General features: G+C 29.7%; 1 protein-coding gene across 1 annotated transcript in view; it reads left to right on the top strand.

Moving 5' to 3' along the window:
• LOC111624990 (metal transporter CNNM4-like) overlaps positions 1 to 16,613 on the top strand; it is a 48,463-nt gene that overhangs the window by 19,124 nt on the left and 12,726 nt on the right. The window contains exon 3 of the mRNA XM_023367999.1: positions 6,401 to 6,544. Within this exon, the coding sequence (XP_023223767.1) occupies positions 6,401 to 6,544 (144 nt within the window). The remainder of the gene's footprint in view (positions 1 to 6,400; positions 6,545 to 16,613) is intronic.

Genomic DNA, 16,613 nt, shown 5'->3' with positions numbered 1-16,613 from the left:
ATTTAAATAATTTTAGTGTTCCTTCTGGGGAAGGCATCATTCCTTGTAAAGGATACATCTCTGGGCTTATTAGTATTTTTAAAAAAACTGTCATTGATCGATTCCCATCTTTTACACAACAGAAGATTGTGCCGTTAAGATTGCTTTGTCTGGAATGAAATGAACCATTCTTCTGTTAAATCTTTGACAATAAACTAATGTTGATATATGAGTGTGACTCTTTTCTTTGTATATAATGGGATGCTTGTATCCCTCACTTATCTTTAAACTGTAATATATTTTAATAGTAATGAAAATATGATGATATCTATTAATATTATTTGAGCAGAGACTCTAAACATAAATTTTTTAAAATTTGTTAAAATCATTATTGCTAGTAATTGGTAGATTTACCAAATTGAAACTAAACATCAGATTAGTATAATAATCATAAAGTTCTTTAAAAATGCCTTTCATAAATTAGACTTTTGGTATTTATTTTTATTCTTTAATATATTTTTAACAATTAATTTATGTTAGTTTAAAACAGGAACAGATACTTACAGCATTAAAGATTTTACATGGAAGAATAGAAATTATTCTAATATAAAAATATATGTTAAATTTGATACCATGTTGTAATCAAACTGCTAAAATCAGAAAATCAAATTCAATCTTTAAGTAATGTCTTTGACCATTCTACAGCCATTTTCTTCATACATACTGGGTTGTGCCAGACTCTCAGTTTTCTAGAATTTTCCCAATTTGGAACACTTTGTCCCTACTGGAAAATTTTTCCCGTGATTTGTTCATTTCTATAAAAAATTATACCAATTTGTATTTTGAAAAAGATCAAATAAGAATGGTAGGCAATAGGTGTCATGCATGTTGCTGCTACATATCTAATGTCGGTTATCTGTAGATTTTTATCAGTGTCCCTATTTCTGGTTTTGACTTGCAGCAATCCTACTCACACAACAAATATAAATCGATGATATACATTCCAAAATATATTCGTTAAGTTTAGAATACAGTCATTATAGTTAATGAATCGATTTTAAATTTATGCTATACTTTGTCATTTGTATTTGTTACAAGATGAGGATAAAAACATCACTTAATAATTTTGATTTTCTGAATTTAGTTTAATTTACAATATAAANCTTAAAATGTGTATATGTTAATTTATTTTATTTCCTTAATAATATTTGGTAATATGGTAATATCTAAAAATTTATATGTAAACTGCATATTATGAAATAAGTACAAATTTATAATAAAATTATATTAGTTCTATACATAAAATTTATCACAGATTTCTTTTAAATTTAAGTATTAATTTTGAAATTAAAGCAAAAATTTAAGTTTAGTGTTCAGATTGATTTATAAGATTTTTGATTGCAATTAATGATTGTACATTGAGTTTTGTATGAGGAATCATTAATTGCAAAATGCAAAAAGTCTATATATTTTATTGATAAGCATTTTATTTTTAACATTATATTGATTGAAAGTTTTTAAGATTAAACCAGTCATGTTTAAATTTATGATTCATAGTATTTTCATTGTTAAATGAGTTATTAAAGAAAACTCTACAGATATACAGTATATTCATGTGTATATATTTTACAAAAAATATTTTGGATAAACTTGTTTTGATATTTAAAATTGTAAAACTCTTCTAATTATTTTTCATTTAGGAATGGAACAATATTAAACATTATATATAAGTGTCTATGAGTTGAATTAAGAAAACTTTTAATTTTTTAATTTATGATGAAAATGCACAAATGAAACATCAACACAGTGAATAAGAAAATGGAAAGTTTATTAATAAATCAATATATTATAAATAAGTTATTCCGATTTTTGTTAAATAATAATAATAATAATCTTTAAAAAATGAATTTTGTGTGTTTTTCAGTGAAATTATATGACATTTAAAAAAACATTTATTTTAAAAAATGTTGTCATACTATATTAGGATAACATGTTAAAAACTTATAAAATAAGAGGAATTCTATCTATATAAAAAAGGAAATTGTTAGCAGCAGTCAGATTTGGTACAAAATTGATCCCAAATAAAATATTAATAATATATATAATTAGTTTTAACTAATATAAAAAATAAAAAAAATGTAAAATATTTGAACAAAAATACAGTTGAACCTGTCTATCTCAAACATATTTATCTCAAAAACTTCTTTATCTCAAAATTTTTTTCACCTTCATTTTCAGCCTAAATTCAATATATTTTTCATGTTTATCTCAAATTATTTTCTCCTAAAACCTTTGTATCTCAAATTATGGACTGAAGTGTCAATTACAAATTTGAAGCTCAGCGACTACATTTTGATAGCTTAATTCTAGTTCAGAAACATCTCTTGCAATACAGTACATAGTTGCAATTAACACAGCTTTTCTCTGATTGACTATGAGTTTAAATAAATAGTATTATTTATTTAAAAGAAAAAGAGAATAAGAGTACAATAAGAAAAAGAAGGTTGAAAATTTCATAATATACTTCCAGTTCTAACTAATAAATATAGTTAGAAATGTATAAAGGAAAAATAGTAATTTCCAGTAAAATAAATTTATTTGTAACAAATTATGCAGCAAATTGTATTAAATATAATTCATAAAATATAATAATCCACAAAACCTTTTTATAACAATCTTCACGAACGTTTTCGATCTCCACCAAGGTCTGCTTCAGGTGGTGACTAAACGGTGTCTCTTCTTGACCAGGCGTCATTGTTCCAACGGTCAAGAGGAGACACCGTTTAGTCACCACCTGAAGCAGACCTTGGTGGAGATCGAAAATGTTCGTGAAGATTGTTATAGGACACAACACTGTTATAAAAAGGTTTTGTGGATTATTGTTACTCAACACAGTGTTTGGATTAGTAGTCATTTTGCATAAAATATAATTTTATAATATAAGTAGACTGTCTTTTTTTAACCTCCGATGGTCCATAAAAAAAAAGACAAGTGTAAATAACAAAATGAATTTATTACCAAAAATTAGATACAAACTTTTCGACATAATCACCATGAAGATTGAGGCATTTGTCATATCTGTGAATGAGCTTTTCCATCCCCTTGTCATAGAATGTTGCCGCTAGTGAATTGAGATGGTCTTAACAATGTTGTTTTGAAGATCATCATTAGTCTCGAACCTCTGCCCTCCTAGTCACTTTTCTGTTCAGGAAAGAGGCAGAAGTCGCTCAGCACTAAATTGGGGCTATATGCTGGGTGTTTAAAGGTGGTGAAGACTTCCACCTAGCTTGAAACTTTTTAATATGTGAAGACTTCCACCTCTTTCCTGAACTGAAAACGTGGCTAGCAGGGCAGAGGTTTGAGACTAATGATGATCTCCAAAACAACATTGTTAAAGCCATCTCAATTCACTGGCAGCAACATTCTATGACAAGGGGATGGAAAAGCTTGTCCACTGATATGACAAATGCCTCAATCTTCACAGTGATTATGTTGAAAAGTAACCATGTTTGTACCTAATTTTTGGTAATAAATTCATTTTGTTATTTACACTTGTCTTTGTTTTATGGACTATCAGAGCTTGAAAAAAAACGCCCTTGTATAAAGACTATATCCAATATAATAAATTACTCTAATTCTTGAAAACAAAACCAGTGCCTAATTATACTCTTAATTTCACAAAAATATACCTAGTGTTCTCAATTACACAGTATATTTGTATGCAGTTGGATCATAAGCGTTCCTCTTGTTATATAACTCATGAGTCATGGGCTGGGCTTCCTCTAGATCAGTGGTCTCCAAAGTGAGTTTGTGTGCCCAGGTGGTACACAAAGTGATACTTGGGGTATGTGAAGTTTTCCTTCAACATATTGTATGTGTGTCCTGTCCTCAATTTGTCTAATCTTATAGTCATCCTCCTGAAGAAGTAGGTTTACGATCACTTGCGATCATACACAGAAAAAAATTCAAATTGCAGGTAGCAAAAAATTTAGCAGGAATTTATAGTGGAAATTTAGCAAATTTTATTATATTTTAAGGGGTACAACTTATAATTATTTTCATTTTAGGGGTACATCATCAAAAAAGTTTGGAGATAACTGCTTTAGGTAGATGTCTTTATCAACCAATCTTTAAGTCACAGAGTTCATCTAACTGGAAAAAACTATATAAAACTAAGTGAAATTTTTATTTCCATTTATTCCATCCCTGTATAGTTGAAAGTTTTTATTTAAATGCTTTTATGGGACAGTATGTATTTAAATATAATTTTGTTCAACTTTTTAAAATTTGTTGTGTATCCAAAAATATTTCACAATAAAACTTGATAATTATTAGTAGAATAAATGTTCTGACATGTTTGGGAGCACTAACGAAACCAGACAAACTATTTAATCACGTAAACTATTTAATCATGTAAACTGCAAGTATACTACAGCATCATGGGTCATAATAAGGATGGAAAATTATTTAAAACTATCATTATTCAAACAAAACATGTCTTAGAGTAGAATTGCAACACTAATAAATGTAATAGTTCAAAACATTATTAGAAAATTTAAATTATTTGGATGTGTCAAAAATCAACATTATTCTGGGAAACCTAGAAAATCATAAAAATTAGAAGACAAAAACCCTCCAGAAAATTTATAAAAGATTGGGAGATATTTGGAGTTTGAATGTCTAAAAGAACAGTTATTAGATGTGTGGATTTTATTGGTTACCATTCCAGAAAAATAAAAACTAAACCAATGATTACATCCAAACAGATGAAACCGTGACTAAATTGGACCAAAAAATATAAACACTGGAAACCTGATGATTGGAAGAAGGTAGTTTTCTCAGATGAAAGTCAGATTTGTTTGGGATGTTGTGATAATATTGGCACAAAAATGTGGAGGCATTCAGAAGAAAAGTTTAACAAAGCATGCCTAAAGTTAAATGTGAAATTTCCACTTAGCGTAATGATTTGGGGCTGCATGTCAGCAAGTGGAATAGGCTAAGTTTGCATTTTAGATGGTACTGTAAACAGTGATGTTTATTAAGATATTTTAAATTACTTTTAGATTCCATCTATTGAGAAAATAATTGGAGACAGTGAATGACAAGATAATTTCAATATAAATGTTTCTTGTCACCTAAGCAAATCAATTAAAGAATGGTTGTGTTAGAACAATGATGAGGCAGTCCTTTAACTTAGAATTAAACTTTATTCTAATTTAAGACTATACATGCACTTTTTCACACATCCATAACTTGGCGGCAACTGAAAACAGGTCTTTTCTTGTTTCAAGCAGTTTTTACATGGGTGTTGCCAGTTCATAGACAATTTGCTATATCAACACTTGCTTTAGTTTAGTATTCCCTAACAGGTTACAAAACAATATCAGAACTATATAATATCAAGACTGGCCATCAAACAGTCCTGATATGAATCCAATTGAAAATTTTTGGTGTTTATTGAAGAAAAAAATATTTAAAACAAAATCATGCAACAAGGAGGAATTGAAATTGGCTATAAATAGATGATGGGAATGAAATTACACTAAATGAGGGTCAATATCTGGTAGATTAAATGCCAAATCAAATTGCAGCTTTAATAAAAGCTATAGGTGGTTCACAAGATTTTAAACAAGTGTGGTCTAATATTTTTGTTGAGGAATTTTGCTGGTCTAAAAGTTTTCTCTCTCACATACAAATTATTTAAGTTTTTTCTAATGTTAAAATGCATTAAAATTCTATTGTGTGAATTTTTTTCCTGTTAAATAAATATTGAATTCTGAGAAAAAATATAGGAAATTTTTAAAACATAACTGAAAATAGTTATATGCAATCAAAACTACAAAATCAATATTTTTGAAGGGTGGTCTAATACTTTTGGCAGGGGATTGTAGTATAGTTTATACAATAGTATTATTAAATAATAATATTGTGATATAGTGTGATTGCAAACATTTTCATAAAACATACAGTTATCTTATACATAATGCATCATGGTCATTGTAGATGTGTTGTCAGATAACTTTTGCTGAAAATTTTGTATTAAAATTTTATTACATGTACTATAAAAATTACAGGTAAAAAATAAACCACATATGGGACATGCTTACATGCTTGACTGTATAGTTAATGTCTTATCATCAATCTTCATTCTATCTGGCTTTTTCCTTATCTGATTGGGCCGGATAATGCAGTCTACTGTACTGAATTAATACATGTGTTTTTTTTTTTTTAAAGGTTCTTTTTAAGAGCAGATTTATTGTCTGAATTTGATAAAGCTTATAATTAACAGATATATTGAGTTGATTTATCTGTTAATAATAAAAAAATTCATAAAATTTTATTATTTATATGATTTGCTATTTAATAATTTACACAACAGTTTTGATCATTATAATCTAAATAAAAACAAATTTTATTTTAGGTAATTGTCATATGGCCCTTGTACGTCGTGTTAATAATGAAAGTGATCTTGATCCATTTTATGAAATGAGTGGAGTAGTGACATTAGAAGATGTGCTAGAAGAATTACTACAATCAGAAATTGTAGACGAAACAGACATTTTGAGTAAGATATCATTTTTATATTTAAGCATAAACTTAGATATATAATTTATTTAATAAATTTATTTCTTGTTTGTGTAAATATTATTAAACATTTTTATGCAATGTTATTAATAGGTTACACTATTTCCTGTATGATACATAAAACATTTAATTTCTAAATTTATATAATTTAATTTTAGAAATATAGAATTAAATTCTTAAAAGTATGATTTGGAATAGTATAGAAACAATTTGATATTAGAAATGACTTATCGTAGGTTAAAAATATATAATTTTTGACAAATGTTCTATAAGAAGGGGTAAAAGTATCAAAATTTTTGGAAAGGATATCAATAAATGTTACACGAATCTTTTAATTTTATGCATAAAAGTAAAGAATTGTTAAATAACAAAAAAAATTATGAAAATAGTATACTATCTCAGAGATGGTATAAATATTAGTATTAAAAGCTAGTTATTTTTAAAAAATATTAATAATAATTACTATAAAATATGAATAATCAGCTGATAGAAGATACAGTGGGCAACTTTTGGACCTCAAATTTAATTTTTACCTCTTAGAGCAGGGGTGTCCAACCTGCGGCTCAAGGCAAGTTCCAATGTGGCCCAATAAACATGTAAACAAAACCGAGAAATGTTTTAATTTTTTTTATTATTTATTTATTTCAAGGTCATAAACTCAAAAAAGAAGTTTCACAAAGCCATAAACCTTTATTCATATTTTATTTTTGAGTGGAAAGGAAATATTTCCAAATACTTGGAGATGTGTGAATGAGGAAGAATTACTAAATAAAGCTGCAGTTGTGACTCAAAGGATTAGAGACCCAAATTTGGGGAAAGGAGAGAAAGGCCAAAAGATAAAAAGTAGTGAGAAAGGTTAAATAGATCTTCTGTTATGCAAATATTGATGTTACTGTGAATAACCGATATCTGGCGAATGTCAACATTCTCCAGTGAATGTCAGCATTCACACAGTCGTTTTGTGTATGTATGAAATATTTGCTAAATATCATTATTTCTCACTTACACCAGCAAATGTCGACATTCAGCATGCACTGATGGTGAATGTCTTAACGTAATAAAAATATTTTTATTACATTAAGACAAAAATGCAACATTTTAATATGTCAAAATAGGAGAAAGCTTAAGTAACATCACATTTAAATAAACTGTTGAACCTAAAACGAACAGAACATTCTTAATCATTAAAGAAAATAATACAATAATAAACTTACACATAAATTATGTGATTATCATTATACAATCTTATTTATTGCAACAATTTAAACTGTTATGGCACTTTGAATTGCACAAGAGTCCCTTGCTTTTACAACTGCATTTATTTGTGGAACACTTTTTTTTGCAATGACAGCGTGTATAGCCTTGCCCTCCACTTTTCGAATTAGCTGCAGCTGTTTCTCTCAGCGATATTTCCTGAGAAGAAATCTCATCTATAGAAAGTAACTTTTCTTTACAAATTACGAACTGATTACATTATTACATGATTACAAACTGATCTGATAATGGTGTCTTTTATTCGGATATTGCCGACGCCTTACCAATGACCCCTCTCATCCTCTGCCACTCGACCTGACAAACTGATCTCCACCTCACGGGATCAAAAGACCTTGTCCTACCTCCAGCCACCCACAAAGGATTTGGCGACAGACTGTCGCTGTTCTGTCGACATCGGCTTCTCGGGTGTCATTTCGACCTCCACCAAAGCTTATCTGTGCTTGTCAACATACACTGGCGATTGTTCGAATGTATAATAATATAACCAAATATTTGGACTTTCACCGATGTATTTTGTATATTTTGTAGTATTCGGACATTCACCGGAGAATATCGACATTCTTTAATTTCGGTCTTTCACAGTAACATTAATTCTTAATTTTCCAACCTTTCTCACTTCTTTATGTTTTGTCCTTTCTCTTTTTTTCCTCGCATTTGGGTCTATAACCCTTTGAGTCACAACTCCAGCTTTATTTATTATTTCTTCCAGCTTTGCAAGATTTGGCTACATTGTACCAAATGTGACTACTTTTTTAGTTTGATGTAAAAAATATCATTTGGCACTTTGCCTACTTTTTGGGCTACATTTTATTCATAAATATATTAGTTGAATAAAAATGCACTTTAAAATAGTGCTTCATCGCTTTTTATTAATTAGAAACCCAAATAAAACAAATATTTGTGTTTTTCAAATAAATTTTTGATTGTCTCTTTATATTTATAATAAATGAATTTATCTATTTCTAAGTAAAAATTGAAAGTGTCTGTAAAAGTAATTTTCTAAAATATCCTTTTTTGTGATAAAGTTTTAATACTTATTATTATAATCTAGACATGTTAGTCCTTAAANTCTCTAAACATAACATTAATGTCCAAAAAATGTACCATAACAGAGCTTTTTTGCTCTAGTTTTAAGCTAAGGCCATCCTCATTATCATTAATCCTATCTATAAAGTTAGCAATTACTCGATTGCTATTCCAAATTATGAATATATCATCGACATACCTTTTGTAGTATACTATATTGTTTTTGAAATTACGCAAAACTTTAACCTCGTGTCTACTAACAACAAGCTCACATAACAGCCCTGAAATTGGGCTTCCCATAGGGACCCCTCTACATTGCTTATACGTTTGACCTTCGAATGCAAAGAAGGATTCGCAGCAAACAAGGTTAACCATCTCTACCAACTCATTATTATGCTGTGCTAATGTAGGGTTTACTTTAATCAAGAACTCGAACAGCGCTTCTACACAAGATTCAATCTTAACAGAAGGGAACAAATTTTCGTAATCCAAAACAGTCCCAACTTCGTCATCTACTAAGGTAACCTCTTGTAGTTCTTTGACCACCGTCACAGGATCCTTAGCCACCAATTCATTACTTTCCATCTTGGAGGAGATATACTCATGCAACCTTTTTTCAAGGAGAAACGTAGGCGCTTTTCGTTTTTCCACAATAGGCCTTATTTTCTTGCCTTCTTTATGAGTCTTAGCAAAGGCAAATAATCTAGGGGTCCCTAGTCTAGGGTTACGACATTTCACTAAAAAAGGTAATATCTTCGCCAGTTTTGTTCCCCCCAGTTTTCTAACCCTTCTATCAATTGCTTCAACTATGTTACTATTTATCTTAATACAATCAGTTTTTCTGATATATTCTTCCAATGCTTCATCATAGGTAGGTTTTTTCATTACAACGATCTGCTTGCTTTTATCCGCTCTTGTTGCGACTAAGTTATTCTCTTCCAGCCATCCCTTAGCATATGCGATGTCTTTATTATTACTTCTTCCTTTCCATGCTTCTTGATTCTTTAACACCGCTTTCCAACGTATGTAGTCCTTGTCAACCGGATCTAACCCCACAATTCCTCTTTCAATCTCCTGGAGTGTAGTTTCCCAAATCCTAGGATTTTCTGGGACGAAGTTCGGGCCTTTTTTCAGAATCTCCTTTACCCTATTCGGTACCTCAATCTGGTCCCATACTTCGTAAGTTGTAACACTTTTCCTAGTACCTTTTGGTATCTGTTTATAAATGATCCATCTCATCTTCTTAATGTATCGTTTTTTCATGTTGTTATAAACGACATCAGTAAGACTAGTAACTCCTAAGTTCATTTCCAAAAGCTTATCTGGATTCTCCCCATAAACTTTATTTTCTATTTCAATGAGGCGTCGCAGAATTCCAAACTTCTTGTTTTTTGCAAACTTAATAGATTTCTTAAGGCATGCCAGGCAAAATCCCCGTTTTAACGAAAGGCACTCTTTCGGAATTTGTAGCCTATAAATAGACATCGGAAAAACTCTGTTTTTCATACACTCTCTCAAAAACTCCAATTTACAATTAGCCTTGACTAGTCTTAACGCAATTTTTCTATACTTCTTATACAATACAGCCGGTGTCGCCATACCAATATAAACAACCCAAAGCGTGCTCAGCAGAAAATAATAAACTATAACTAAATCAACACCTGTTCACTCGCTGAGAGATTTATTCTTAACACAAACGTTTTCAATCCAATCAATGGATCATCGTCAGGTAAATTTACCTGACGATGATCCATTGATTGGATTGAAAACGTTTGTGTTAAGAATAAATCTCTCAGCGAGTGAACAGGTGTTGATTTAGTTATAGTTTATTATTTTCTGCTGAACACGCTTTGGGTTGTTTAAACTTTTAATTTTGACTCTGAGTTTTAAAGTAGTTTTTTTTTTAGTATTCTAATCTTAACTATAATAAATTAACAGATAATTGTTCTCATTTACACCTACTGCAGATATTTATTTAACAAAACACAATTTTAATATTATCAGGATCTAGTCTGTTTCTGTTTTTATCATAAATTAATATAGAGGTGCTGAAGAAGCTCAGTCTATATTCAGTGGCAGATATAAGAGGACACCATTGACACAAAAAAATTATTTGTTTGTTTGAACTTCAAAACATTGTTTCTAAAAACATTTATGATATCAAATATGGTTTATCAGACCATCTACAATATGATCATCAAGCATATGTTAATAAAAGGTACTTATTAATTATTCAAATATTTAAAATTTTTTAGTTTGTTTTTCTTTGGATATTTCTGGATCTGCCACTGTGACTGTAGATATGTATGGCATGATATTGTGAAAATATTTGTAGTATTCAAAGTTATTTTTCATCAGCATATTAGAGATCTTGAATACTTCGTAGTATTTGAATGTTTGTGGATAGCATTCATTCATCTCTATAATAAATATAATTGAGAAAACATAAAAGACTTTACCAGCTTTACTAGAGGTAAAGCTTTTAATGTTTTAATTGGCTTAATTAAAGTTTTAAGTGTTTTAATAAATACAGTTGAAGACAAATACAAAAATAGATATCTTAAATGTTTTTTGAATACATACAAGATCATATAAAAAATACTCAGCTCAAAATGTTTTTTTTATGTGATCTTGTATGTGTTTAAAAAAGAAACCTAATTTTTTATTTGTGTTTCACTGTATTTATTAATATAATGTAATCCTGGAGTTTACAAGCGTATTTTTAAGAACTTTATTGTAGGCATAAAAAATGCCAGATTCAAAAAATTGTCATCCTATGCCAATTGGCTTGAAATCTGGCAATTTATTGCCAGACCTGGTAATCTAGTATCTAATAAAATAAAATGTATATGTCCATAAAAAAGTAACATCTACATTCAGCTCTATCTAAAAAAAGTGATGGGTAGACTTTCACATTATCTGGATAGGTTTGAATTTTAAGTTTTATTCTTGCTTCATTTATCTATTTTTGGCTTTATCTATTTGTGACAAAAAAAAACACTTAATATGGATGATTAAAGTTCAGAATGAATAATTAATAGATTATTACTTACTTTAGCCAAAAGACTTTGATAAAGTTACAATACCTGGTTAATTTTAGATTTATCTAATTCACAGACTTTAGCTGTGAATTAGATAAATACTACACACACACACACACACATACAGTAGGGCGTCGTTTATCCGAAAGCTGGTTATCTGAAACGTCTGTTATCCGAAAGCATTCTAGTCGGCAAATTTAAATTTTTGCCAGTGCTGTGGCACTGTAATCTTTGGCTATGTCTTCGGCTACTCAAATATTTTACGTTTTTGATACTAAATTAACTTCTGAAGTATAATTTTTTATTGTTTTTATATTTTTCAATATATTTATTTTGTTTGTACAAAATAAAAAAATAATTTTTAACGATACAATAGTCTTCATTAGGCTTAACATCGACGAAAATTCAATGCGAAGCGACACGCAACGGAGAAAATTTTCAACACGGGATAAATTAATATATTTTTTCGTACATAATTGGTTATCCAAAAAATAAGTTATCCGAACAACCCCAGTCCCCAATTGATTCGGATAAACGACGCTGTACTGCATATATATATCTATATATCTATTGTGATATATATCTCACAATTAATAGATTATTACTTATAGTACAATTACTTATGGTAATTGTGATATATATATATAATATATATATATCATATATATATTACAGTTTCTATTCAAACATAATACAAATGTTAGTTATACATATATATAACTATCACAATTTCTATAATGTTTGTGAGAAATGACACCAACTATTTAACTACAGTATGCTCCTGCTGTTTTTACAACCCTGACATCTTTTGATGGATTAAGATTCAATTTTTAATAAATATTTGCTATTAAAATACAGATTAATCTTCAGTCTAATATAAAATACAAGAAGCTAAAAATAATTAAATTTTTATACAATAATTATTTAATATTAAAAAAGATTTAACTCTTAGAAATATAATATTATCACATAATTAATCATATAAATTTAATATTTTTTAAATTAAAAAATTTTCAAATCTAAGTTAGAATAACTATGAAGAATGAAAGTGGTAAATGCATTAAGATTATTATATTATTATTTTTGGAAAAAGGAAATGAGTCATGAAATAAAAATGATAAATTGTATTTATTTATTTTTACACTTAATTTACATAATTGGGACAGTTCATAAACAACTATAATCAAATTACAGGAGTGGCCAGTAAATACAAAGGTGAATTTCTTGCTAACGCATGCTGAGATTGAAAATTATTTAATATTTTAAATTTTATACAAATGTTAGTTTAATTAATGTAAAGTGGATTTATACATTACAGAGTTTAAAAAATAAAGTAAAAAGGTAATCTCATCTTTAATTTTGATTTTGTTAATTATTATTTTGAATTAAATTTACTAATTGTTAAATACAAATTAAATAAAAGTATTAAATTTAATTTTAAAATTATTGCAGTTATTGTTAGTTAATTTTAGTGTATCTATAGAAAAAACTTTTATATTAATTATTAATAGTTAGCCAAACTGTAGTCCAAATAATCTGGAAATTATTACAATTATTATAGAATATTTGGGCTTGGTTGTTTATATATAGCTATAATGATTTGTTAGCAGAAATAAAATAGAAAAATACTTTAATGCCTAAGATAGCAACTTCTAAGCAACATACCAGAAATATCTTGCTTTCAGTGGCTGCCCAGAGGCACAGGATGTGCAGTGGGGTAGATTATATGAAGGTTTTATTAAAATCGCACTTACTAAACCTTTATTATCCAGTACTTGTAAACTATTCGTAAAAACAAACGTTTTCGGCTTCAGTCGAGGCCTGCTTCAGGTTAAAATACTTGGATTCCATTTTTAGAATGAATGTTTAGTTTTAAAATATAATCGAATTCATGCATGTGTTACGTATCGTCATCGTTTTGTTGTTCTTCGCATACATAACGCCAAGCATAAGAAAGCGTGTTGCCGTCTTTGGTGTTTATACATCTCCCCGTCCTGCCGGCTTTGTAGATTTACAGGGCTTCAAGGGCTCTGATGTGGTCCGTATTAAAAGCTCTATTTATTAATTTGGCTTTTGATAGTTCTGCATGAATATCCGGGTCGGTTGCGTAGGTGGATAGTGCAGTGGTGTAACGAGCATGTTCTATGTCATATTTGTGCTCCTTAATTCTCTGTTGGATTGAACGCTTCCAACAGAGGCGTTCAATCCAACGATGTATACCATTTCTTGTTTAAATCGATCATCTTTTACAGGAATACTATATACCCCCGGAGCTCTAAGATCGTTCTGTTTGTCTTTTGCATTACATAGTAATTGATATATATTGGGGGTTCTTCGGTATGCTACCCTGGTGTTCGTTTTAGTTGCAATTTCTCTATATAACGCTTGAAATTGTTTGCTGTATTCAACGATGTTGAGTCTTCTGTTTGAATCTTGATTAGCATTTTGAGTAATGGGTGCCTCTTATGTTACATGAGTTTGTAAATAGGCATTTGCCAGTCCTCATATTAGTTCTTTTCTGTATCCATGTGCAACTGCAATGCGTTCTGTATTTTGTAATTCAGTTATTGTGTCACTCCATTTAGAAGGGTGCTTAAATGCTCTTCTAACCAATGCTTGAAATGCTGCGATTTTATAATTGTACGGGTCCGCTGAGTTTGCCGGTATAAACCATGGGATGTAGCTGGGTTTATAATATATACCTGTATCAATACTTCCACCGTTGAGCATGATGTTGATGTCCAGGAAGTGTGCATTGGTGGTAGTTAATTGATCTAGTTTCAGGATAAGCCCGTATGAATTTTTGTTCATGTGGCTCAAAAACTCATTGATGTGTGGTTTCGTTTTCCACAGAATAAAGACATCGTCCACATATCTCTTATAAATAATTATATTAGGACTATACTTTGGTATGACTGTTTCTTCCAATCTACATAATACCAGCTCACATAAGTCACTAGACAGCGGGCTGCCCATGGGTACCCCTCGTTTTTGTAAATAGGTCTTGTTGTTAAATTGGAATATGGAATATTTAGAACACCTACACATTGAAAACAGATATTGGAATTAGCGCATCTTATGTGCTACAACTCCATACACCATGTCATGACAAAATTAACTTTTGAAAACTTGCACATGTGTGTCTAAGGTTGCATATGTGCATGTTTTAAGCAGTCACTGGATTGGTAGGCTGCTTCCTGCAGTGTCTCTATAGTATATCTCTTTGAATGGCAAGGCTTTTAGTAATTTTAACAATATGAGATTTAAAAGTAAGTTTTCATCAAATATAATGCCCAAATCATTGACCAAATGAACATATGAGGGCTGTTTCTTTTTCAACCTCTGATGGTCCATAAAACAAAGTCAAGTGTAAATAACAAAATGAATTTATTACCAAAAGTTAGGTACAAACATGGTTACTTTTCAACATAATCACCATGAAGATTGAGGCATTTGTCTGTCTGTGGACGAGCTTTGAAATCCCCTTGTCATAGAATGTTGCCACCAATGACTTGAGATGGGCCCTAATGTTGTTTTAAAGATCGTCATTAGTCTCAAACCTCTGCCTGCCTAGCCATGGAATTCGCTCGGTGCTAAATTGGGACTATATGCTGGGTGTTTAAAGGTGGTGAAGATTTCAACCTTTCAGATTTCCACCCAGCTTGGAACTTTTTAATGTGTGAAGACTTTTCACCTCTTTCCTGAACTGAAAATGTGACTAGGAGGGCAGAGGTTTGAGACTAATGACGATCTTCAAAACAATGTCATTCAGGCCATCTCAATTCACTGGCAGCAACACTCTATGAAGAGGGGATGGAAAAGCACATCCACAGATATGACGAATGCCTCAATCTTGGTGATTATGTTGTAAAGTAACCATATTTGTATCTAACTTTTGGTAATAAATTCATTTTGTTATTTACATTTGTCTTTGTTTTATGGACCATCAGAAGTTGAAAAAGAAACAGCCTTCATATTTAATTTGAAAACAATTACTAAAAAAACAAAATTTAGTAGGTTTCTGACGAATGAGTAGCATAGAGTGAATATTTTGGACAAATTAATGTTTAGATTATATAATGAAAAGCTATGAGAAATTCTATTAATTAATTACTTAAAATCTCTTGACGATTTTGTGGGTTAGTGTTTTTAAAAATAATTAATGCTTTAGATATCTAATTTCTTTATTCAGATTGTTTTGGTAATTTAAAATAAATTGCAAGTTCTGATATAAAATGTTGAAAACATTTATTTATTTTTGTAAAAGAATTTCTTAATAAATGGAATTGTTTAATATTTAACTAATATTAAACAATTTTATTTAAAATAAATTTAAAATTTAACAAATTTTAAATTTAAAGATAGGTGTATTCTTTCTACTTGGCTAAGACTAATTCTTTTATTGTTTAAAATATTTAGAACAAAAAAAATTGTACACAACAGACTTTTCATCTATACCAGCGCTGTCCAACTTATTATAGCCCGCGGGCCATATTTTCTTCACCAAACATTTCGGGGGCCAAGAAGGTTGATAAACCACATGACATTTGCATAGTGCTACGGTTCAGTAAGCACTAATTGGTCAGCGAGTCCGATGTTGACGCTATAAAAAGGCGACAGTTCGACACACCGGATATACGTCACTCTCGTCTAAGTTCGACTTGGGAATTTTTTTGTTCAATAATAAATGTGAATTCTTCTTCCTGG

This window comes from Centruroides sculpturatus, unplaced genomic scaffold (genome assembly GCF_000671375.1).
Source record: "Centruroides sculpturatus isolate CEXI.00-Female unplaced genomic scaffold, Cexi_2.0 scaffold269, whole genome shotgun sequence".
NCBI lineage: Eukaryota > Metazoa > Arthropoda > Arachnida > Scorpiones > Buthidae > Centruroides > Centruroides sculpturatus.
This window is presented reverse-complemented; position numbering and strand designations above follow the sequence as displayed.